We start from the raw sequence: 26,888 nt of genomic DNA on the forward strand, positions 1-26,888 counted from the left end.
TGGTGCAAGTTGTGCTCTTCTATGCATATATGAACATTATAAACATCTTCGAAGAACCCAAACACATTTTAGGTGACCAACATTTATTCAAAATCACCACACCCAGAGTGGGAGGCGGGGAGTCTCACATTATGAGTGCATAATTTCAAAGGAGTTGACATTTCACATCAACTGACGGGATTTCTATGACTAAGGCAATTCTAAGCACACTTACTGGCGAGTGAGCGCAATTGCACACAACAGGACTTAGAGTCAATTTGCACAGACTGTAATCCTATGCACAGTTATGCGGGAGAAAGCCCCACTGAACTCAATGGGGCTTACGTCCGGGGAAATGTGCATAAGGTCAGGCCATATGCCTTGCGTTTAGAAATAAAAACAAACAATAAGGTTTTTAAAATATACAAATTCATGTCCACAATTACACAACAGGACACTAAACAAGACACCAGTCAGTCAAGCTAGAAGCATTGATCAAGTATCCCATAACGGTCCTTGGCCACAGCACAATGGACTGCAACAGACAAGTCACCATGCCACAAATTGCACCAACAGTTCACTTCAGGTCCCCGTCATTGTCTCCTTGAATGGACTTTTTGATGCGGAGCAACATAGTCGTAAGCCACTGGTCCAAGCGGGATATTGAATCAAACTCTTTAACCTAGTCAAAGGGTTAATGGTTAACGGGTTAGGAAATAAAGTCCCTGCGCACCATTTCTATTTCATTTTCAATTATTTTAAGTCAATTACCCAATAAGGTTAACATCACCATGATCTTCAAGCTGCAACAAAACCTGAAACAGAGGGGGGCGGGGGAATATAATATTGCGGCAATACAATATTGCTGCAATACAATATGTGTATCCAGTGGAATTTTAGGATGCTTTTAGGATGTTTTTTAACAGTGTATACTATGTTTTTAATCAGTGTTTTATATATTTTATGCTTGCTGTTGTTCCCCGCCTCGATCCAATTGGAGAAGTGGGTAAGAAATAATAATAATAATAATAATAATAATATTATTATTATTATTATTATTATTATTATTATTATTATTATTGGAGCATTCCTAGAGATTTGAAGGCCTGGGGGGGTGTGGGGGGAGAAACATAAAATAAGGGGAGGTTATAACAACGTTTTCCTGTTTTTTCCTCTCAAGGATTTGGGGGAAATTGTGGGGAGGGAATGAGTTTGTCCTACTTTTTCTGGGTTGACCCCCCACCCCTCCAAGCCTTCACATCTCTAGCCAACCCATAAGAGCAGCTTTGGAGAATCTAAAAATCAGGAGGAATAGGAAGCACACATGAGATGTGCTTCTCTGCTGCCTTGCATTTAAGCACTGGCTTGGCCATCATGGGCAACCAGGAATTCCATGTGGGCAAGTGAGTGGGCTGGCGGAGGCATGATGGAGACTCTACCACTCCTCTGTGCTCAACACAGGAACCATGTGGGCTGCCAGAGTAGGGAAGATCCCTTCTCCTAGCCACAGCAGACTAGTAAATATTTTGGCCTGTTGTAGACTTATTGACAAGGCTGCTTCCCTGTGGGACAGAAAGTGCAAATGAGTCACACTCCTCTGTTCCCTGCAATCCTCCAAAGAGAACTTCTCTCTTCCCTGCCTACACCCCTCCCCCGCCCGGTCACCCCAGCCACATATTCCAAAAATGCACAAGCTTCATATGAAGGTTAGCTTGTGTATTGTGCCATTGGGGAAAGGTAGGAGAGGATATAAAAGAATAAATCAACCCACAAAATAATGAATTTGTTAAAGGAGGATTAACGACTGTTCTATCTGGCTCTGTTCTGGACACAGTGCAATAGAACTGGAACTCATACCATTTTATTTATTACAATTCTTACAAAAATGTGTATCCCACCTTTCTACTAAAAAGTAACACAGAACACCATGATGACACCAGCATCACAACCCTCTAAATCAAGGATGGGCAGAAAGTAGATCTCCAGATATTCTGGACTTCAATTCCCAGCATTCCTGAATTGGCATGCTGGCAGGAGCCTCTGGGAGCTAAACTTCAAGCCATCTGATCTACCTTCTGCCCATCCCTGTCTTAAGTCAGGAGCGGGAAACCTCCAGCCTGTAGAGGCTCCCCATCAGGCCCATGATGGCTTGGGCATCTTCCACAGGCCCTGCCCACTCCCCTCCTCAAGCCCCTCCTTCTTTTCTTCAACAGGCTTAGAAGGCTTTGAAGGGACAAATTCATAAAAGAAGATATGTCCATCCATGGCTATGTACTAAATTAAATCTCTAGACTCAAGGGCATTATCAGCTGCTGAGATCATCCTAGAAGCATCTAGCTAGTCATTGCTGGAAAAAGGACACAGGGCTTAGATGAATCTTTGGTTTGGTCCAGCAGGACCCTCCTTAAGTTCTACAGTGCAGATTGTAAGGGTCAGGTATTCCTTCGATCCTGCTCGATCTGCATGTGTCTCGAGGTGGACTTAGCCCCTACAGCAGTGGTTCTCAACCTGGGGCGCTCCAGATGTGTTGGACTACAACTCCCAGAATGCCCCAGCCAGGCTGGGGCATTCTGGGAGATGCAGTCCAACACATCTGGAGCGCCCCAGGTTGAGAACCACTGCCCTACAGGGATACTGCTTGGACACATCAGCCTAGTAGCAGTAGTAATCAGTATTGTAGAAGAAATCATAGGTCAGATCAGATCTCAGACTAAGTTGGGTCCCATTGAAATCAGTGGGACGAATAAGTAATGACTGCACTTCAGTCCCACTGATTTCAATTGTAAAGAAGTGCAACTAACTTCCACTGCAATTCCATAACCACTTAGCCAGGAGAACCCTTGCTGAATTCAGTGAGACTCACTTTTGGGTAGACATGGACCCAATTTGGCTGTTAGTTGGATCAAACTGAATGTCTCCCTTGCACCGAATGTGCTGGCTGTTCCATCAGTTGTATTTATTTATTTATTTTTATTAAATCGTTATACCACCTAATAGCTGAAGCTCTCTGGGCAGGTCACAAAACCAAACTGAAAACTATAAAACACAATAACATAGTAGAACATAATATAAAAAGTAATATAAAAACCTTATGTTTAAAATAGAATCAAAGCAATGTAAAAAACCGAAAAAGTCAGAATTGCTGGTGGAACTGGAAGGGGTTCTGAGACTAATAAAACATATAGAAGAAAAACAGAGGTCTACTTACTGCCTCGGTGTAAGCTTCACAGTTTTGCTCCTCGTGAGCCTCCAGTAATTTCTAGCAGAATGACATGAAAGGATTATTCAGCAGAACTGACCATTTCCCCACTGCTCCCAAGTAAGATGGGTTCATTATGTAATTCTCTGCGTCCTACAAAACTGAAAAAGATCTTTTGCTACTTGAAGAGACAGGTTTAAAATGACCTAATACTTGAGAGCAAATGTAACCCATCCCCAATGATATCCAGGAATATGCAAAGCTTTTTATTCTAGTCCTATAAAAGAACTATAGCAACAGCTATAATAGCCTGTAACATTCATCACCACAGATTGTGACCTCATAATGGTAAGGATATAGGCATGTTGGGTGGGGTGGGGGAGAGGGAGTATCACTGTGCTGAATTCCCAGCAAGAATCATTTGCATGTCAGTGCAAGAGGAAGGAGACTGGGGGGCAAGTCAAGAGGAAAACTGTAGAGGGAAAAGCAGTCCAGCCATTGAAGCAGGTGGGTGAGAAGGGGGACACACACCTACAAACAGAGAGGCAGTGTGGTGTAGTGGCTAGAGTGTTGAGCTGGGAGTTTGGAGATCCAGGTTCTAGTCCCCACTCAGCCATGGAAGCTCACTGGATGACTTTGGGTCAGTCACAGACTCTCAGCCCAACCTACCTCACAGGGTTGTTGTGAGGATAAAATGGAGAGGAGGAGGATTATGTACACCGCCTTGGGTTCCTTGGAGGAAAAAAGGCGGGATATAAATGTAATAAACAAACAAAAAAAAAACCCCAAAAAACACTATAGCCAGACATGCTTCCCACAATCAGGAGCAGAGACTACAGACTGTTTCCAAGTAAAGGCCAATTCATAAGCAAGGGCCTATCCGTGAGTACAGAGGTGGGGCAGGAAATGAGGTAGAACAGGAAATGTGGCTTGGGGAACTGCTCGCAGCAGTCAAAAGGAGATGGAGGAGAGACCTCTGAAGCTTCTCATGGAGCAGGGGTGTAGAACCTCTTTCAGTCCGAGGGCCAAATGCCATTTCAGAGAAGCTCGCAGAGGCCACATTCCAGTGGAGGCTAAAGGCACAAGGGGAGGGGCCAAAATACCCCCAAATACCAGCAAAATGTAGCTTAAAGCTAAAACAAATAATGGATGGTTGGGGGAAATGGAGTGAGGCCTAGGGAAGAGGCATGGTCATTTGTGGAAACTCAAAGGGCCAGATTTGGCCCTCACGCCTGAGGTGAGGAGAAAAAAGAACACAAATGATAACCAACCCTCCTCCCTCTTTCTGTGGGCCTGGGCAGCTGGTTTGGGCCCTCACCTTCACGTCTAGCCAATGAAGATATTTTATTTTTAATATGCATATTGGGATGACCATTCTTTCCTTCTTTTCTAAGCTCAATACATGTTTAACTTAGAGGGAATGTGAATTCCTCGATCTCCATGTAATCTCCATTAGAATACCTCAAGAGAAAGTCTGGCAAACCTTTCTATTTTCTACGTACTGAGAAACATGCAGTTCCACTTACTTTCAATAGTTTACACTCCCTTGAATCTGTGAACGCTGGGAACATTTCTTCATATTTCTCAAGAGCAAGCTGGAAAGAGAGCAGCAACTTTAAACATTACTATTTCATCAAAGCAAGCAAATTCTACCTAATTATGAATGTTTCATTGGAAAACTAGCTATAGTAACAATGTGCAGCAAGAACAATATATAATAAAGACTAAGAGGCAACGCTCAACCTGTCTTTGAGTAACTGGGAATTTGAGCTCCAGGTAGCAAATAATATTTCACAAAACAGAATTCCCTGTCCTGGCCATCTCCAGTAAGTCCCTTATATGCAGAATCTTTCTGTATCTGAAAGTTCTCATTGTTGCACGCCTTCCCCAGTTGTATGGTCAAATGGAATATTTGCATGCAGAAGCTCCCAGGTTCAATCTCTGGCTTTCTGCTGTTTAAAAGGACCAGTTAGTAGCAGCTGCTGCCTGTCAGAGTCAACAATACTGAGCGAGATGGACAAATAGCCTGGCTTGGTATAAGTAAGCTGAATTATACCAAGAAAGTTTCATAGAATCATAGAATAGCAGAGTTGGAAGGGGCCTATGAGGCCATCGAGTCCAACCCCCTGCTCAATGCAGGAATCCACCTTAAAGTTTGGTTGTATAAGCAGGCTTGATATGTTCCTTTATATAGATAGGTTGATAGATAACCCTGCTGAAAATCTACTTAATTTTTCCTCTTCCTCTCCCATCCCTTTTTTCTTGTGTCTTTTTAGACTGTAAGCTTGTGGCCAGGAACTGCCTTGTTTTACCTTCATGTGAGCTACTCTGGGAGCCTTTTTGAGCAGGATAAAAATGCAATCAATCAATAAATAAGAGGTACAAACAAACAAGTTGTCTTACATTGATAAGTGTTTCAAAAATTCTTCTGTATCTCACGGTTTTTTTTTAAAAAAGCAAGCAAGAACCGCCTCCTGCCAACTTCTGTAAACTCGAAAAGTGCCAGCCTAAATATACATTTTACACCACAACATAAACAGGTCATGCTCAAAACAGACTCTCCTTGTGGGGGGAGGGGTCTACATGCGCACACATGCAGCTTTCGGTCAGCTGGCAAACTGGGATGTTTAAGGGCCAAACCGAGCAATATGCAAGAAATGTGAAAAAAGTCTCCCATCATTTCCCCTCTGCCTGAAAAGCAACTTCCAGTTTCAGTGGAAGAACGATAGGGAAGAGAGATTGCTTAACCATTTCCCATCCCCCAGTCTGTCCACTCAAAGTCACCCTCCCTGAAGCTGCTTTCTCTAGCTGCAGGGGGAAAAGACACCGGCTCTCCGTATGGGGTTTCAAGTGGGGAAGGGAATTAGGCGTCAATTTTAAGTGGAAGGAAGTGAAAGCACTAAGTAGCTCCTCTCTCTGCCACTCCGCAGCCTACATGGCTTCTTTTCAGTTTTAAAAAGGTAAGGCAGGATCTACACTACTGCTTTATAACGACTGCTGGGCCCCAGGATGCAATCCAGACACTGTTTTCAAACTGCTTTTAAAGTGTTATATCCTGCTTGGTGCAGATCGGGCTTCTAAGTCCGGAAACTCTTTACGCACCTCCTGCATACTGTCAAGTTTACCCTCAGCCTACCATGAATGGTTTCTTGGAAATGTAACATGTCACAAGGGACCAAAATCCTAATTATATGGCACACTTGGAGAAGCACATTTAGAAAGAAACTTTCAATGTAATTATAGTGACAGGCACGAAGATTTGTTATTGACAAACACAACATTTTGGTGTTACAAACTCTCAGCTGTTCTACATTTGAACCCGAAACTATGGTGCCATATTTGCAGCACACAGGACTGACTGACTTTAAGCCAGGGGTGCAGAACCTCAGGCCCAGGAGCCAAATCCGGCCTGCTCGGGGCCAAATCCGGAGCTCCAGGATTCCCCAGAAAGCCATGCCCTCTGCCCCAACCACCAATCATTTCCTGGTTTCCCAGCTCTTGTGTAGCTGCCCCCCTCACTCACTCACTCACTCACACACACACACACACACACACACACCAAGGTTGAAATGCCTCTCCTAAGGCTTTAGTTACTGGCAGTAAAAGCTTTAAGATAAAATATGTGTGCATTTTGGGGGGGGTTGTGCCCGCCCCTTTTGCCTTCGGCACCACTCACCACTAGAATTCAACCACCTCCCTCCCTTCCAAGAGCTTCTCTGAAATGGGATTTTGCTTTCGGGCTAAAAGATGCTCTGCACTCTTGCTTTAGCCACACAGCAATTAAGGAAAAAGTACAAAGCAAATGGCTAGATATGGTAACTTTCATTACTCCATAGTCCCATATAAACACAGGCAAACACAGAAAGAGCCTTCAGGTTTGAAAGGAAGGACTTAAAACAGTGAGTTATTCACTTCTTTTTCAGCAGATGGTATTAATTGTTTAATGTTCATAAATAAATAGATTTTGTTTATTCTTTGTACACCATACAAACTAAGCTGTGCAAACTAAGCTATACAACGATGATACATTGTGGGTTGCACTAACCTTAGCATTCAGTTCATCAACTATAAAATGGCACAGGGCAGCCTTAAAAAAATAATCCTTTGCACTGTGCTTGAGCAATGGGTTATCCATAGTACTTGTTCCAACCTAAGGAGAAAAAAAGTTACACTTTACAGTCTGATACAGATAATGAAAAGCAGAATGCAACACTAGTATTTCAATCGGTTCCTGACGAGTTTTTTTCTGCCCTTGCCTTTGGAACTCAGCTACTGTCCAAACTCTCCAAACAAGTTCATTCACTTTCCCATTAATTTTTTTTTTTTTGTTATTAAAAATAAGAGTTCAGTTTCTTAACTCATTTTACTACCACAAATAGTAAATATATTCATGCATATTCAGAGTCTCCTTCACAGTCTTACTTTGCCAAATAATCCAGAATTGATCAATAACTGAGTCTTGACTAAGTATCAAGCCTGATTTAAAAGCATCAGAAAGTCAGGTCAGGGATCCCACAGAGAAAGCGTGTTGGAACTGACAGATACTGAGGAGCAGCGGGAGAGTTTGCCCACATCTGTCAGCAAAGCAGTTCATACACTCTTTCTACTGCCCAATTCTCGGTAAAGTTAGTAAGAGAATGTTAGCATCCAATTTGAAAACAAACTTGGATTTAACGACCAGGACCCACAACAAAATGTTGCAGTATGGAGTGTGGCTATTCCGTGTTCAAGCCTGTGAGACTTCCTTCCAGGGGTGAGGGGTCATAGAAACTTTTACTCTTAAGGAAAAGCCCTCTTATTTATTTATTTATTTATTTATTTATTTATTTATTTATTTATTTATTTATTACACTTCTATACCGCTCCCATAGCCAGGGCTCTCTAGGCGGTTTACAGAAATTCTAAAATTAAGATAAAAACGAGTATACAAAATTTAAAATTCTAAAACACAGAACATACACACATAAAGCATTAAAACGGTTCTCACTCTTTAACTCAGAGACTTGGTTCGGACAACATGGAAGCACACTGTGGATTAATTTATCTGTAGTGGCTGTCGTGTTGTGTCAGGTGCCCACAGGCACCCCTGCTTCCCGTAGTTTGCTGTGTCATGCAAACCCTGCATCAGGGGTTGTTTGAAGGGGTAGACAACCCTCAAATAACCCTAAAATAAACTATGGGTTATTTGGGGGTTGCCTACTGCCTCAAACAACTGATGGTGCAGTGTTCACATGACATGTCAAGCTACGAGTGAGCTCTGCCGCTGCCGCTTGATTATTCAAAATGCTGTCTGGCACTCTCCACTCAGCCTCGTGGGGAAATTAACCTATGGTGGCTTAGCGTTTCATGTGACTTAGGCCCGGAGGGAGTGGCCCAATTTACAGGCTTGTGACATGGTTCAGAAGCCACAGCGGCTTGTTAACCAAGCTGTATGTGCCAGTTGCATGCTGTCCGGATTTCCTTAACCACCATCACTGCTAATGAGTTATTTGGGCTGTTGTTGGGTTGTTTGAGAGTTGCTGCCCTCCATCCCCAAACAAGCCACGTTGCCTGGGTTTGGATGAGCCATGCCAGTGAGCATAATTAGGGAAAACTGACCAGCATGCGCCACAGGAGAAATAAGCCATTATGGTTTATTTCCCTCGCTAAGATCATGGAAACCAATCTAGTGCGTGTGGGTCCTTCTCACTCTTACAGCAGCGTTCAGAAGCCCAGCTCATCCAAGCAGAAGGGGCACGGGAGCGCTGGACATCCAGCCACCACTACGAGCCTTGTCTGCCCCATCTGAACTCACTGCCAGCAGGCCCAGGCCGAGCCTCAGCATGGAGTGGCGCGGCAGCAGGTACACACCACCAAAAAACCTCCACACCGCCAGTTAGCCCTCTTCCAGATACTCCATTCTATTGTCCCCTCCCTTACGTTTTCCTAATCCACCCAACCCTCAGTCAATCAGCATTCTGGGCCACTGAGCATGCTCAATCCACATTAGGCTGTTTGGGGGTGTCCCCCATCCTTGCAGACTTTATTATTATTATCATTATTTATTTATTTATTTATTTATATAGCACCATCAATGTACATGGTGCTGTACAGAGTATTCCTAAAGATTTGTTGTATTACTGGAAACCTTTAGGTTCGCAAACATTCTGATACTTCTCTCTCTCTCGCTTTCTCTTGTGTTTGGGCGGTACCATGTTGGCAACATAAGGACAAACATTAAGAGAATTGAGATTGCTATTAGTATATACAACTGGGGCCTGCAGCAAACTGTTGCAGTGTGGAGTGCTCCATTCCATTCCCATTGAGTTTTCATGGGGGGAGGGGGTGTATGCGGGGAGATTCCACCAAAAGTCAGTAAGCTTTCCCTGGCCACTAATCATGCTTAGTCCTTGTTTTGGGGGAGGGGAGTTCTAACATTTTATTTGTACACCTGCAAACCAATGGATTCACCAGAGCCCGCTGAAAGCTCACTCTTGTGTGTGGGTGCTGTTGTTTTGGCTACATAAAGAGCAGCATTCAAATAATTGGAATCTGTGTGTGTGTGCGTGTTTGCGTGTGCATGATATATGATGGTTACAGAGGTAAAATGCAACAGCAACTGTAATATTTATTTTTATTTATTACACCTTTCCTCTTAGGAGCTCAAAGTGGATCTCCAGCCATCCCCACCCTCCCATTGTACCCTTGCAATAGATAGGTTAGGCTGAGAGATAGTGATTCACCCAAGGACACCAGGCCTCTCCAATCCAGATCTGACATTCTAACCCAGCCTTCCCCAACCTGGTGTTCTCCAGATGTGTTGGACTGCAAGTCCCATCCATCCTGAGGACAATGGGAGTTGCAGCCCAAGACATGTGGAGGCTCGAAATAGCTATCCTAGCCACTGCAACAAACTGGTTTTCAGACTCACATTAATGGTTTAGAAACTGAAAGTTAAAGCATTTTAAAAAGATGTCTGTACCTTGAGATTGTAAAGCTTCAGAATTTTATAAAGATCCTGACCTGGCAGTACTAAGATGTCCTTGGCTTTGGCTAAGGTAACAGAGAAGTGATAGAGAAGTAGTGGAGAAGTAGTAGGATTTAATTCCTGCAGCAGCAGCAGCAGCAGCAGCAGCAGCAGCAGCAGCAGCAGCACTCTCCCCCTTGACATAAAGAACTCTCTGAAAGCACCAATTTTGCTTAAACATTCAATTCTCAGAAATGTTCTGCCTGAAATATTATGGAAGTGCAAACAATTCCAGATGCTTCCTGCCACCCCTTGTTTGAAGTGACAGGTGCCATACACATCCGGCTTGCATAACAGCTTGGAATCTGATACATCCCCCAAACCTATTTCTCCACGTTGGCAGATTACACATGAATAGCACTTGGATTCATTTGGATCTTGTGGCTAGGATGCATTACTTTCCTTTTATAAACCAAGATACAGTGCACCCACCTGTTCAAACATTTCAATTGCCTTCGGATATTGCTCTAACTGAGCAGCATATCCAGCTACTTTCAGCAGACATTTGTTAGCAGAACTAGAAGCAAAAGGTATAATTCATTGAATAACACAGAAACAACAGATTTTCTTTTTTTTAAAAAAAAGTAGCAATATGTGATAGCATTCTCTGATGAAAGAATCTAAACCAGTCAAGAAATGTTTCACTCTGCTGGCATGCATACAGATGGAAACAGAGTACTGGCGTTTGGCCATATTCATATATTCTTATTTATTTATTTATTAAATTCCACCCATTTTCAGTTATCACATTCTTGAGCCTTGTGTTTTGATACTGAAACTGACAGAAGGGCAAGTGGAATGCCGACCCAAGAACGCTTAGTTATGATTTGGCCATTTATTGGACCTTACAACATGGGAGAGATAGAATTTGATTTAGGGTGTCAATGCAAAAACAAAACAGACTCCCCGCTCAATTTATACTTTCAACAGTAAGATCAGCTCTTTTATGAAAACTTGCCTGTTGGATTCTTCCCCTTTGTAATAATCTGCAGATTGTTCATAATGGGCAATAGCCTAAAAAAGAAGACAACAACTCATTTCTCTTTCAACATGGATTCTTTCAGTTTGGATATTTGGGGGACAGACTGTGCAGATTAAGTTCACAGGCTGTCAGCTTCCACAGCTAAAGCGCAAAGCGCAAAGCATTGATTCCCATAATTTAGGCTAAATCTTTTACACGTACAGAAACTTTGCTGCATGGATGTAGTTCATATCCACTTCATATGTCCATTTCAACCGCCCAGAGAGCTTCAGTATGGGGCAGTATAAAAATATAATAAATAAATGAAAATGACTATGTTGCATTTTATTTTGCACACATACCATTTAGCCTAAAAATGAATGGGTTGAATCTGAATGGGCCCTTTCATTGACAGAACAGAGTATCTTTTGATCCAGCTGAGATTCCCACTACTAGAAGAAGGGAGGCAAATTCTGCCAATTTCCCCTGTGTCTCTTGCCCTGCTGCCCTGGAGGGTCCTCCAACCCTCTGGATCAGATTTTCAGGGGACATAGGGGGCCGCAGGAGGAACTGGCAAAACTGCCTTCTTCCCCTTCCACTAGTGGGTGCCAGGAGTGCCATTTCCATGAGTAGAACTGCACTCATGGGATATTAGGAAAAAATGTTTGCTTTCTAAAAGACATGTATTGGATGCATACATTTCTGATGAGTTTTCTTGACATAACATTAGTTCACAATTCTTGAACAACCATAGCCCTTGCAAGTCAGGTCTACTTCGGACATTAATTCTTCCTCCAGTTCTAAAAATCTGCAAAATAAGCATGGCCCTAATTAGAGCAAACTTATATTTGTACTGAATGAAGGGACAATCAAACACACAAGTCTTACATCACAATCCTACACATGTCTGCTCAGAAGTTAAGCCCTATTGCTTTTACTTCCAGTTAGGAACCGCAGCTTTACAATGAAATCCTATAACCCTACTACTGCAATCCCATATCCAGTTATGTGGGAGTAAGTCCCACCGAATTGAATGGGATTTATTTATTTATAATATTGATTAAACTCCTCATAAACTAGTTTCTCTGAGTATAGGATTGTTGATAGCCTCTCATCTGGCAAAGCTCCTGCACATACAGACATATACACTGATCAGGTCTGAACCGCTGGTGATGAATCAAGAAAGATCTTAGGGCTGTGGTGGATAGTTCAATGAGAAGTGTGGATTCAGTGTGCAGCAACAGTGAAAAAAGGCAAATTACCCTAATAACAAATTGTAGATTAACTGTAGGTTGTTTAACCCACAATTAATTCATACTGTCTGGTTTCGGACAACACGGAGTAACCTCTGATCAGGTCGATTAGAGGTTGCATATTCAAAATGGTGGCATCATGCACCCAGCGTATATCATCATAAATTAACCCATGTTTTGCTGCTATTTATGTACATACCACATCTATGTGTGTTTACTCTGACATAAGTTCAATCATGTTCAATGGAGCTTCAGGAAAGTATACCTTTTCAGGTACTGCCTTGACACATATAGAAAGGACTCAAATAACTAAAAAGTCACTCACCTTCTCAATGTCTACTAGCTCAGACTCATAAATCTCGGCAATGGTAATGTGATGCTTGGCGGCAATGGTAAATCGGCCCTGGAAAGAAAAGAATTGGACCTAGGTATTTTCTTTTCAGTTCAGTGAAAACACTGAATACAAAGACAGTTGAATCAAAGAGTTAACACCAATCTGCCAGGTCACAAATTGGAATCACAACCTAGCACCTTGGATATCTTACCATGTCTGTGTAAATATCGATGGCAGCATTTAAGCAGTTGATAGCCTCTGCATCGTATGCATTTTGGGGGGAAATAATGAATAAAATCAGCTCAGTCAACCAAACATTATTATTATTTCAATAGTACAAGGAACTGGGTTGCTCAGCCATTTTTCTATTCAAGACCAACTCAAGGCAAAAGCTCTTTATCCTCTAACACAGTGTGGGCAGATGTCAAGTTTACAGGATCTACTTTGCTTTTTATTAGAGCACCAACCGGAACCAGGTGCAAAAGACATGCACTTATAATTAAAAGAATTCTGAGCACAACAATTTGTTTTGAGTACCAAGACTGAATGGAGCTCACAGTTCTTCTACAATCTACATTTAAAAAAAAACCCACTCCTGGTTATCCCATGAGGGGGGTGGGAGTCAGTTTTGGATGTTATTGTTAAACGGAGTAAAAATAATCCTTGATCTATTGCAAATCACCCAGAGATCTATAAGTAGATCCAGATCTTCCTTCTGCCCACCCCTGCTCTAACATACACAGAAGATACTACTGCCCCTATCCAGTGATCCCTCCTGATGACAGATGCTCTGAGATATTTATGGAAGACTCCCATCTTCATAAGTTTCTTCATATACTTCAATGGAGAGGACTGCTTGGCAAACACAAAGGGACCTGCTGCCTCAATTGCAATGAATTGAGACAAAAGCAGGAGTATCTCATTTGTGTTCCAGCACTAATGTGACTTTGCATGAGGGCATCTGTGCGCAAGATTAGCACCTTCAAATTAAGGTGCAGAGCTAGTTCTCACAGGTGCTAGTGTATTGACTATATACATGATGGGTTGTACAAGCAAGCCTAAGGCTCACACATCCTTTCCCATCACACATCTAACACGTGCCAAGACCTATACCTTATAGATCGTTCACATGAGTATGCCCTACTCATGTGACCCATCCATTCAGAATAATGGGAAGACAAATCCTGTAGCCCCAGTTCACATCAGAGTTTCAAAACATGCTGGCAGAATATGCACTAGCTCATATGGAATAGGCAACCTGGTGGCCTCCATACATTTGGGCTACAACTTCCATTAATACCAACCATCTTGACCAATCTGGACTACAACTTTCATTAATCCCAACCATCATGACCCTGAAACTAGCCTAAACTGGCATAAACTCCAGCAAAAAAGAAAAAGTCTTCAATGTACAAGTTGACTTTTTCTATCCATGAAATAACGTAAGACACACATGTACAAAGTTATGAAGTTCTTCTCAGGCTTCAGGACACCTTCCAACTTTTCCTATCATGATAATTGAACAGGAAATTCAGATTCAATGGTACTAAATTCAAATGCTTGCACATTCTCTTCTAATAAATAGATTACAAGGCCTCTAAACAAAAGATGAGCCAAATCATTTTAAAAGGATATGCTTAGCTTGATTACACATAGTTCAATTTTGTTTAAACCTTTAAAATAGCATAGACTGGCAAGACACATTATCGATTTGCAAAATATATAGATGTACTTCCTTCAGTAAGAGTCAATTTTATGAAAAACATGCACACTGATATATTTTTTCCTTAGCAGTACTGAAGAAAAAGTATTATTTTTCACAATTCTTCAAGGGAAGAAACAGTTTGGAAGGATTCATGCTTCGTTATTCATGCTAACAAGCTATACTTATCCCACACTGCCCTAATGCTACATTTATTCCAAGGTTCCTCAGAGAGCTTTTGGGATTGTTCAAGTTGACCGGAATCAACACATTCTTCTTGGAAGAGTCTGGTTTCCTTTGAGCTGCCTTACTTTATAAAAAAATCTCAATGGTACAACAGTTTTTATGGATAATTATAAAAGTTTATAGTACCACGTGCCTTTCTTAACAGCAGGAAATGCCAATTTAGATAGCTGTACTATGCACAATGCTTCTTACCTTGTGGATCAGCCTTTTTGAATGCATTCCCTGCATCCACAAAACAGGTCGCTGAATCATGTTTACTCTGTAGTTGCATGTGAAGCTTGGCTGCCTGACAAAATGCATTTCCTGCAGCTGCGAAGGAAAGAGTCGCAACATGTCAATCTCCAGTGCAATGACAAAACAATAGCACCCAGAAGTTTTACTTTGTACATACGGTTTTCAGGCTTACACTAAAAAAAAACGATCTTTTGCTCTAACTTTGAAGGCCACAGATATTTCGAAAGAAGAGCTTGCAATAGTTATTGATATTTGGACTGTTCTGAATTTGTCTTTGAAATACTCTCTATATTAGTAATTACAAAACAGTGGCTATTCCAACACATTACACCGAGAAAGGATTTCCACTGACACTCGGAAATAATTTATAATGACAGTTCCAGCTAATACGTATTGGCTGTGTTTGGAAGGACTTTGGAAGCTTAAGCTTTAGCTTTTAGTTAATCCTGGCTTGTTGTTTCATGTGAACCAGGTATTATGGTTTAAGAACAAAAAACATCCCAAAGAAAAAGAAAACCAAGAAGGCAAGATGGCTGTCTGCTGAGACACTGGAAGTAGCCCAAGAAAGAAGGAAAGCAAAAGGCAACAGTGATAGGGGAAGATATGCACAATTAAATGCAAAATTCCAGAGGTTAGCCAGAAGAGATAAGGAATTATTTTTAAACAAGCAATGTGCGGAAGTAGAAGAAGATAATAGAATAGGAAGGACAAGAGACCTCTTCCAGAAAATTAGAAACATCGGAGGTAAATTCCAGGCAAAAATGGGTATGATCAAAAACAAAGATGGCAAGGACCTAACAGAAACAGAAGAGATCAAGAAAAGGTGGCAAGAATATACGGAAGATCTGTATAGGAAGGATAATAATATCGGGGATAGCTCAGACGGTGTGGTCAGTGAGTTAGAGCCAGACATCCTGAAGAGTGAGGTCGAATGGGCCTTAAGAAGCATTGCTAATAACAAGGCAGCAGGAGATGACAGTATCCCAGCTGAACTGTTTAAAATATTGCAAGATGATGCTGTCAAGGTGATGCATGCCATATGCCAGCAAATCTGGAAAAGACAAGAATGGCCATCAGACTGGAAAAAATCAACTTATATCCCCATACCAAAAAAGGGAAACACTAAAGAATGTTCCAACTATCGGACAGTGGCACTTATTTCACATGCCAGCAAGGTAATGCTCAAGATCCTGCAAGGTAGACTCCAGCAATTCATGGAGCGAGAATTGCCAGATGTACAAGCTGGGTTTAGAAAAGGCAGAGGAACTAGAGACCAAATTGCCAATATCCGCTGGTTAATGGAGAAAGCCAGGGAGTTCCAGAAAAACATCTATTTCTGTTTTATTGACTATTCTAAAGCCTTTGACTGTGTGGATCATAACAAACTGTGGCAAGTTCTTGGTGGTATGGGGATACCAAGTCATCTTGTCTGCCTCCTGAGGAATCTGTATAACGAACAAGTAGCAACGGTAAGAACAGACCACGGAACAACGGACTGGTTTAAGATTGGGAAAGGAGTACGGCAGGGTTGTATACTCTCACCTTATCTATTTAACTTGTATGCAGAACACATCATGCGACGTGCTGGGCTTGACGAATCCAAGGCTGGAGTTAAAATTGCAGGAAGAAACATTAACAATCTCAGATATGCAGATGACACCACTTTGATGGCTGAAAGCAAGGAGGAGCTGAGGAGCCTTATGACAAAGGTGAAAGAAGAAAGTGCAAAAGCCGGGTTGCAGTTAAACCTCAAAAAAAAAAACCAAGATTATGGCAACCAGCTTGATTGATAACTGGCAAATAGAGGGAGAAAACGTGGAGGCAGTGACAGACTTTGTATTTCTGGGCGCAAAGATTACTGCAGACGCTGACTGCAGCCAGGAAATCAGAAGACGTTTACTTCTTGGGAGGAGAGCAATGACAAATCTTGATAAAATAGTTAAGAGCAGAGACACCACACTGACAACAAAGGTCCGCATAGTTAAAGCAATGGTATTCCCCATAGTAACCTATGGCTGCGAGAGCTGGACCATAAGGAAAGCTGAGCGAAGGAAGATAGATGCTTTTGAACTGTGGTGTTGGAGGAAAATCCTGAGAGTGCCTTGGACTGCAAGAAGATCAAACCAGTCCATAGTCCAGGAAATAAAGCCAGACTGCTCACTTGAGGGAATGGTATTAAAGGCAAAACTGAAGTACTTTGGCCACATAATGAGAAGACAGGATACCCTGGAGAAGAGGCTGATGCTAGGGAAAGTGGAAGGCAAAAGGAAGAGGGGCCGACCAAGGGCAAGATGGATGGAGGATATTCTGGAGGTGACGGACTTGACCTTGGGGAAGCTGGGGGTGGCAACCGCCGACAGAAAGCTCTGGCGTGGGCTGGTCCATGAAGTCACGAAGGGTCGGAAACGACTGAACAAATAAACAACAACATGGTTAGTTTTAAAACAACACAACATCAAATCATAGTTTATTAAGCTCGCTTGTTGAAACTAACCATAGTTAATGTTAAATCACAATCCCTAGTTCAGACAAAACAAGCCAGGGGTAACTAAAAGTAGAAACAAAAATGTCTGAACTCCTCCTCTCAGCTACATGGGAGGAGAGTAGAGGTGGGGTTGTGGGGAATGCTGGAGCCCAGGTAGATGCTAGGGTCTGTCTAAATGCAGCCTCTTTCTCTGTTTATTTCTTTGTTTTACAACATTTATAAACTGTTGTATATCTTAAAAGCCTGTTTAAATAGAAATGTATTTTGCAGATGCTGAAAACAAAGCACCTGCCTGACATCTGACAGGGAACTAGCCAAGACACTAAAAGCTCAACTCTCAGTGGACTCCAAATGGACCGCAGGTCCAAGCAGAAACAGCAGGAGTGCCTCATCAATGACCTCAGTAGGCTAGTAAGGAAAAAGTGCTCTCTCAAACATCTTGGTCTCAAGTTGTTTAGGTTTTTTTGCAACAATGACAAAATCTTGACCAGGTAACAAATAGGCACCCAGTGTAATTCCTTCACCACAGCTGTTATATGCTGAAAAGGGGCAGCCTCTGATAACAGGTGAGGTGCTGCATTCAGCACTAGCTGCAGCTTCTGGACTAAATTTAAGGGCATCAGCTTTATGTCTGATTCTCATATTGCAGCTTTCTTTACTTTTTTCCACTAAGGCAGAAGACACTCCACACACAGGGAATGCTACTCTGCAAGATCCCCCCTTCTCATAAAGCTATTCACACTGGTGTGTAGTAGATGGGCACCATTTCCATGCCTCACTTCCAGCACTGGGTATACTGGCTGCCACAGTCCTTCACAGTTTCCATGCTTATGTGCCACCCCCGGGCTTTCCCTTCCCTCCCCCCTCAAAAACCTATTTTGTGGTGCACGCATATGCACATACACACATCTGGTTTGGGCACTTCTGAGTCAGCTTCCCTGCAGTGTCGGAAGGTAGACTGACAAGAACCAGTGCCTGACATAAACCTCGATGGATAAGCAGAGGAGACTATGGTGAGAAAGAATCACATCCTGCAAGCCTCCCTTTTGGAAAAATGACAGCCCAGCCCAGCCCAGCCCAGCCCAGGCTGAGAAACAGAAATTAACATTCTGCTGATGAAAGTTCAGCCGCAGCCATGGCTTGAGTTAAGCCATCAGTTTCCCTAAAGAGAAAGGGAGTTTCATACTTCTCCCTGTTCTTTCCTAGATGCCTCAGACTCACGAGTGTTCAGTCAGCATCACTGCTCAGTTTCCCAAGATATTTTCAGCCCAACCAGCACATTGAAACCCAACACATCTGGAGGGCACCAGGCTGGGGAAGTCTTCTCTAGAAGTTTACTTAAAAGTAACTCATATCGAAATCATCAGCCCTTGACTCATATAATGGAAAGTGAGGGAAAGAGCTCCTATTAAGGACTCCTGAGTCACCTCCACTTCATCTTGGGATAAGGGACTGAGTCATCAACAAACAGCAAAGTCATTATCTAGACTATAGAGGATGCAGAAACGAGTGGATTTTAAAATTCAAGGCAAGCAAACCATGACTTGGGAGTATTGAACAAAGAGGTGTGGCTGTATAATCCACCCTGTAATTGCTTGCGTGTGTAATACAGGAGTGTTGATGCAGGACAAAGACCTTGAATTAGTAACCTCAGATAATCTCTGAAGTTAGCAGAGGGTTCTGCAGAGGAAACCAATTGTCAACCGTCAAGTAGGAACACTTTACAGAATTGCAAACATGCAACTAATTGTTGGTTTTAGACTACATGTGATGTGTGTTGTTTGTATTACAATGTTATTATTGTAAATTCTAACATTTTGAATAGGAGCATTTTTAAAAAAAGAAAGAAAATTCTACAAGAATCCACAAATAAATATCCACCCTCTCCTACAAAGGAGACAGACTTTCCATACGTACCACTCCAGTTTTTGGCAATCTTGAACATATTTGCAGCTCTAGTATACATTTCACATGCTTCTTCTACCCTCGTGTTTCCTCTAGGAAAAAGAGGAGGAGAAAGAGAGTGAGAAGGAGGCAGAACTTTGTAATACAAAGAAAGAGTCAGATATGAAAATGTGTGAAGAGGGTAAACCCACAAAAATAAGGAACAATATGCCAGCCTGATTCCATATAAACGGCTCAGATCACACAATTGTGAATCCTCAGGTGTTGTCTCTGCAATGGATGCTGTGTCTTGCATAATGAATGCTGGAAAAAGCATCAGAGACTTGGGCATTTTTACTAATGTGTCCTCTTGAGAGAAACACACACACACACACACCTGCACACTGCTATCAGAGGAGGGGTCTGATGACATAGAGGATGAGAAAGTCTAGGTTCAGGAACGCCTTCAAATCAGCTGTCCCACCAGAGACTCCAGCCATGTCCCATCCTCTCTGCCACGGCAGGTAGCCCTGCTCCCCTTCTCTGACTCAGAGGACTCATCGCCAAAAGTACATACAGCTTGGAAGTACTCCCCATCGACTACTATGCCACATTCAGGGGCAGCAAGAGGCTTCCTAGCCCCACCAGAACAGCTGCCTTCAGAACAGGGTATTGACTCTTGGAGCCCAAACAGCTTCCCTCTGAGGAGGCATAGCTAAAGACACCCACCTGGCTGCAGGATTCCAGACTACTGCTAGAGCAACACTCCAAATAACGTGTTGCTTTAACCTTGTAACAAGCCACCACAGTGAGCTGTCCATGGTCCTGACCACCAACAGCCTATTCTGGAATCTGCTGCGCTTGGCAGGGAAACTGAAGGGCGGCCTTACCCAACCTGGTGCCTCCACATGTTTTGGATTGCAACTCCCATCAGCCCTAGCCAGCTGGCCAAAGGTCAGGAATGCTGGGAGTTGTAGTCCAAAACAGAGCTCCATCCTGAAACAGGACACCTTCCCAACCACCAGGAACACCAAGTATATTTTGCTCCAAACCTTTCTCCCTGATGAATCATGTGTAATTATTCACTGGAAATCAAAAGCAACCTTCCTGAGAAGTTTGTCCAGCATGTAGGATAGGATGCAGATCTGGAAGCCACCCAAGTCTATGTCACATGATAGAGCTGCCATATTCTTTACTGATTTATTTATACATAATGTTTTACTACCGAATAACAGAAGTTCTCTGGGCAACGTACAACATAAAATCAAGAACAAGTTAAAATAATCACAATTACAATTTTAAAAAACCACAAAATTCAGCAAATCAAGCACAACTATACTGTCAAAAAAGACCACAGTAAAAGCAGAAGAGCAGAGGAACACAATGCTGCAATATTAAATGCATTACACAAATAGCAGGGGGGAGGGGGGAATCCACAGAGCTGAAACAGTATTAACCACCACATAGATTAAAAGCCCTGGGAATTGTTGATGTTGTTGTTTTAAGTATTTGCCCAGCAACAGAAAGACATTACAGTAGATGACAGGCAGACTCCTCTGGGTAGTGCATTCCAGAGCTGGGATGGGGGAGGCTGATGAAAAGGCCAACCATACCTCATCTGGTGAGGGATTTCTGAGAAGAAATTCAGATGATACCTCAAGGCCTGGGTAGGTCCATGTGGGAGGAGGCAATCCTTCAAGTACCAAGCTAGGGAGGGCCTTAAAGATTAAAACTAGCACTTTAAACTAGGCTTAGAAATGGACCAGGAGCCTGTGAAGACGATTTCATTTCAGTTCGTTTTGTTTATTACATTTTTATACTGCCCCATAGCCGAAGTTCTCTGGGTGGTTTACAGAAATTAAAAACCATTAAAATGGCACTTACATAAAACCACAGACAACATATAGCTAAAAACAATTTGTTCAACCATCAGCCGGGGTGATTAAATTCCTGGCAGAATATGTCCATAACACCCATTCCCAGTTAATACCTTTGCAACCATATTCTATACCCACTTTCTTTTCAAAGAAAACCTCACATACAACACATTGAAGTAATTCAAACAGGAGGTTACCAGGGCACAGATCACTTAAGCACAGAGATCTCTGTCCAGATAGGTGTTTAACTAATAGAAGGCACTGCAAGCCACAGAGGCCTCCAGTGACAAAGATGGATCAATGAACACCCACAAGCTAAGAACTGGGCCCTTCAGGGGGAGCGCAACCCCTTCCAGAACAAATCTACCACCACTCACCTGGGCAGATGAACCACCCACTAACAATAAACCGTGCCTAGATGTGCTCCAATTTACTGGCAGAGATTTATTATGATGAATTCATTGATCCTACGCTATCTTATTCCAAACAGCTCCAAGAGGCTTATGAAAAAAAACAATGTTCTTCCTAAAATGGTGTAATCATAAATACTTATATTAGCAAACTGTACATTAAAATGATCATGGCTCCCTAGCAGAAAAGTAAGAACTTCTGATACACAACGCTACAGATACCATTTTTTTTTAAAATGAAAAGAAATAAATCCAACAATTTTTCTTTTCTGTTCTAAACAAAAGGCTTTGTATGACTTATAAACCAGGTGGATTATTTTAGGAACAGGACCACAAATAGAAAAGCCCTTCTGCATATCATTCCTACTCACTTCTACAAATGGTAGATGTTAACAGCCAGTGATATGCCAGGCTCACATTGGAGACCTCCGACATGACCCACCCTATCCCAGAGGCTCATGACAGGTAATAATATGTCCACTGTTCTAGCCTACCTTTGCCCCCACCCCCTCACAAGCCATTCTGAATAAAAAAAGGTCTTACACTTATTACACCACCACTGCATGAATGCTACATTGGCATCACACAAGAAGCAGGTAATGCAGGTAACAGTGTTTAAGACGTAAGTGGACAGTACAATCACTGCAAGTGCAGGACTTGAAATGCTTTATCCTACTCAGACAACTGTTTTTACAATGACTAGGCATGGACCAGCCAAAATTAAAGGACATTCGCATCTTAGTGATTTCAACGAGAGAGTTAATATACACATATCTAGCTTGAGTGTTCTGAAGCAATTTGCAATCTAGTTTAAATGCAACTCAGTGCAGTTAATTTCACCATTGTTGATAAATATTTTTAAATTGTTTTCTTAAAGAAACATGCATTAAAGATGACCAAAGGTGTTTTTTTTTAATGCACCATGGCCAAAAACCATCTAGAGCAGGGGTGCTGAACGTGAGGCCCACAGGCCAAATCTGACCAATCTGAAGGCCAAATCTGGCCCTTTGGGGTTCCGCATAGCATCACACCACTTCCTTTGGCCCCACCTCCTTTAAAGTGCAATATTTCTTAGCAAAAAAATATGTGTGCATTATTATATTTACTGCAAGGACCATAACAATTTGACAGATACTCAAAAATCATCTATCTGTGGGGTGGGAGGAATAGAATTTTCCAATGTTACACCAGAGGCAACTTTTCTCCACAAAATTCACCCTCTTTCCTAAAGAGCAAGCTCTCACCAATTCCATCACATTAGAAAACCTGTCTTGGCACCAGTTGAAGGTCTAATCTCTTTAAGAACAAAATCAGATGTAATTTGAATTAACAGATTAGTGGAATCAGTTACAAGATAGCTAATTAACGGATAATCCAAGGAGAATTCGTGCCTGGTTTGCCTTATGTAATGGAGAAATCAGATACTAACAGTGTCTGGTTTTAACCAAATATCCTACTGAAAAGGAAAGATTGCAGAACAACTCAATATTTCTCATCACTAGGCCTTAAGACTCACCATCAACAGCTAAAATGGTAAGTATCTGAATGGACTACAACAGTTAGAACTGCATTTGGGGGTTCATGTGACTTAAAGCCTTTCATACCAAAAGAAGCCCTTGCATCAAGGGAGCTAAAATTCAGGCCAATGAGCCAAATCTGTCCTACCTAAGTTCCCAATTTGGTCCTCCAGGATGTCACAGATGGCCATGTTCCCTCCCCTTGGTCCCAACTCCTTCCCTGTGACCATTTGGTCGTTTCATGGCTTTTGAACATTCCTGCCCCCACCCACGCCTATTCTAAAAGGTTGAAATGCTTCTCCTGAGACTTTGGCCGTAGCTAGACCTAAGGTTTATCCCAGGATTGTCCTGGGGTCAAACCTGTTCATCTAAGTGCCACACAGGGCATCCAGCGCTCAGGCAGGGACGAACCCAGGATGATACTGGGATAAACCTTAGGTCTAGCTACAGCCTTAGACTCAGGAGACTCAGACGAGCATTTTATGGCACACCACAACTGGCCACTCATGGTTCTTCGTGGGACATTTTGATGACACAGCATTCCTTCCGCACATCTCCTGCTCCTCATGCTCTTTTTTCCATCACAAAATAAGACAAGGAAAATCTGATATTTGGGGGGGGGGGCTATAATGATACTTGCTGACATTTCCTGTTGTGTGCAGGAGAAGCTGCGTGATAAGAATGCCCACTGAATGGGCAATGTGGTCACTGCTTTCTTCCCCATGTGAAGAAAGAGGAAGCTGCTCATTATGGGACAGAAGCAGGAGGCAAAGCAACAGTAGGGAAATGTGATTTCCCCACCGTCCCACCCCATCTGATGAGGCACTTAAATTAGAGGAAGTTTTAAATTAAAATATGCTGGTATTTTGGCTCCATCCCTTTTGCCTTTGACCCCACCCACCACTGGAATGCAGCCCCTGAAAGCTTCTTCAAAATTGAATTGGTTCACAGGTGGAAAGAGATCCCAAACCCTTTCTTGCACATAGAAAACTAACACACCAGGGAGAAAATTCTGCAAGAACTCTGGCATTGATATGCAAGATTTTTTGTTCTAATATGGAGTAGCATTCAATCCATCTGCAGTCTAACACAGTCCAGTCCAGATACAGTTGAGGAGAGCTAGGTCAATGATTGGATGGTAGTGAGGGGTGGCAGGAAAACGTTAACCACACCATTCCCATTCCTCCTCTTTCCCCTGTGGAAGTCCTGTCAGTTGACGCCCAGCTCTCCAGGGCTCAAGGCATGGCAGTGGGGGCAGGTACTTAATTTATTTTGTTGAATAGATTTTTTTTTAATCCCACTTATTAGAGTGTTCATCCTGCCAAGGCATCTTACAAAGCAATCAGTAAATGGCAATAAATTAAGAGTGGGGGCTATTAAAACAATAAAATAGCACACAACAACCTGAAGTAATATCAAAATAACGGCAGCAAACAAAGCCAGCATTAAAGTACAGTGCCATAAACACAATGATGAGCAATAAGCAATGTGGAATAAAGCCAGTTCTAAAAGCCAACAATGAGGGGCCATGTGTATCTCCCTGGCGAGGGGCCAACAACAGATACATGCCAACCTAATAGCTCTCATTGGTGGACCAAAAATGAAGAACACAAACAGACTTTCCTACATCCTCAGGTTGTCACGTACAGAGATGTATCGACAAATTCCACAAGGTACCCTGTTAGTCTGTTGCAGCAAATGTTTTGTCATACCTTAATGGAGGGGTGGCCAACTTCTTCAATTCTGAGCACCAATTCCCTCCCCCAACCCCTCCCTGCTACCGTGGCAATTTTCTGCTGAAATTCAGGAGGCTTCTAGGGGCACGATTCTGCTTTCCAACGTGCACACTCCACATGCACCATATCTTAAGGATCAATTGCCAGTTTTTTTGCCACCATTACAGCAAATTTGGTGGCGGGGCCACAAAAATGGCCAAAGAGGCCCACATGTGGCCCTCCAGCCACATGTTGCCCACCCCTGTTTTAATGACAAACAGATTTATTGTGGCATACGCTTCCATGGCCCAAAGCCATGGCCCAAAGAAAAAGAAATGTAGACGGGGGCAGGGGCAAAGGCCTTGAAATGCAAGAGATCCAGTAGGCCTGTGGCACTTCTGTGCCAAGATAAAAGATAACAACAGAAGGACCCATTCACAGGAGTAAGTATTTATTGCTTGTTGCAGTCATTTCTCTTACAGGTAGTCATAGTGTGCTAAAGGTTTATGCTGGCATTCTCCAGTCTGGTGTTCTCCAGACATTTGGAACTGGAGCCAGCATAGCTAGTGGCCAGGAATCCTGGGAGTTGTAGTCCAAAACATCTAGAAGGCACCAGATTGGAGGAAGGAAGCTGTCTTGTGCATTAATGCCTATGGATGATTGTGTCTCTTAGATGTAGCAACACACATTAAAAACTAATTCCAGAGGGTTGCTTATTTTAATGTCATGAAAACAAGAGTCTCATGGCCTCTTAAAAACTGACATTTATTGAGGTTTTAGAGTTTATCCCCCCACCTCCCCACCCCACCCCAGTATCCATGTATATATAACTGCCAACGGAGAATAACACATGAAACCTGTGACGAAGTGGACACCTCTAACACATGCTAGTGTATGCCACAATAACATGCTTTGTCTTTAAGGTGCCCCAAAGCTATTTCTTGCAAGAGAATCCAAATATTAGGACCCCTGTGGACTTATCTCATAGACCTCTGAGCTTTGCAATGAAATGTCACCAACCTCCAGCAGAGACTGCTAGCATTTCTTCCAGCGTCTTTTGGCGCTACCTTGCAGAAAAGCAAGACAACGCATGCATTAATAATGATGATAACGTTGTTACATTCCCCACCTGTGCCTCTATGCCTGTGCCTCTATACCTTTCCTCCCAAACCGGCACCTTCCAGATGTGTCTGACTACAACTCCTACCCTCCTCAGGCAGCATGGGGATGATGGGAATAATAGTCAAGCACCCCTGGAGGACGCCAGGCTGAGGGAGGCGGGTGTAGAAATAGATATGGCAGTGGGTTGAGACTTTTCTGGCACTTCAGTATAGGAAACCACACATCTGAGGTGGAAGCAGGCTAGGGCGACCATATGAAAAGGAGGACAGTGCTCCGGTATCTTTAATAGTTGCATAGAAAAGGGAATTTCAGCAGGTGTCATTTGTATATATGGGGAACCTGGTGAAATTCCCTCTTCATCACAGCAGTTAAAGCTGCAGGAGCTATACTACAGTGACCAGATTTGAACGAGGGCAGCTTTAACTGGTGTGATGTAGAGGGAATTTCACCAGGTTCTCCATATATACACATGACCCCTGCTGAAATTCCCTTTTCAATACAACTGTTAAAGATACAGGAGCCCTGTCCTCCTTTCCATAGGGTCACCCTAGGCTAGGCTTAGGGTGCCAGAAGTGGGTCGGGCGCCGCCAAGAGACAAATGGCGAGCCGTGATTACCGGGGAGTCGCTGCCCTCTGTTCTCTTATCACACAAGGACCCTCCGTTCTCCCTTAGCCACGCTCTCCTTGCCCACACCGGCTGGGGCCTTCCTTGCACAAGGCGGCTGGGCGAGGGAGGGACGGCCACAGGGAAGCCCCCGAAGTAGCACAGGGGCGGCGCGGCCCTGTGGAGGGGAGAGGCCCACCCTCGCCCGACCCCCCTCGCTCGCTCGCTCGCTCGCTCACCCGAAGAGCCCTCTGAGGAAGGAATGAGAGGATTTGACCCGCTTCTCGGCCTCGGCCAGGAGATGCGCGGCCTCCCGCTCCTTGTTGCCGGCGGTGGCGGCATCCATGGCGACGGCTGTGC

The 26,888-nt window shown here is 43.0% G+C and overlaps 1 protein-coding gene across 2 annotated transcripts; it reads right to left on the minus strand.

Annotated features, from left to right (window-relative positions):
- Positions 1-26,888, minus strand: NAPB (NSF attachment protein beta). Of its 2 annotated transcripts, XM_063125857.1 has the most exons (11): positions 26,768-26,888; positions 19,317-19,396; positions 14,873-14,989; positions 12,944-12,990; positions 12,724-12,801; positions 11,143-11,198; positions 10,617-10,701; positions 7,224-7,328; positions 4,705-4,773; positions 3,188-3,238; positions 1-661 (listed from the first exon to the last, which is right to left on the minus strand). In XM_063125857.1, exons 1-11 carry the CDS (start codon positions 26,872-26,874, stop codon positions 557-559), a joined length of 900 nt encoding a protein of 299 aa, XP_062981927.1. In that variant the 5' UTR covers positions 26,875-26,888; the 3' UTR covers positions 1-556. The 2 variants fall into 2 exon arrangements, with proteins under 2 accessions (XP_062981927.1, XP_062981928.1); XM_063125858.1 differs by lacking the exon at positions 19,317-19,396.

This window comes from Elgaria multicarinata, chromosome 4 (assembly GCF_023053635.1).
Source record: "Elgaria multicarinata webbii isolate HBS135686 ecotype San Diego chromosome 4, rElgMul1.1.pri, whole genome shotgun sequence".
In the NCBI taxonomy this organism is placed as follows: domain Eukaryota; kingdom Metazoa; phylum Chordata; class Lepidosauria; order Squamata; family Anguidae; genus Elgaria; species Elgaria multicarinata.

Coding starts and splice junctions, on each gene's coding strand:
- NAPB (XM_063125857.1), bottom strand. CDS start 26,874: ATGGATGCCGCCACCGCCGGCAACAAGGAGCGGGAGGCCGCGCATCTC. Junction 10,702..11,142: donor AAAGGGGAAGAATCCAACAG/GCAAGTTTTCAT, acceptor TTTTGCTTCTAG/TTCTGCTAACAAATGTCTGC. Junction 3,239..4,704: donor GGGAGTGTAAACTATTGAAA/GTAAGTGGAACT, acceptor TCATTCTGCTAG/AAATTACTGGAGGCTCACGA.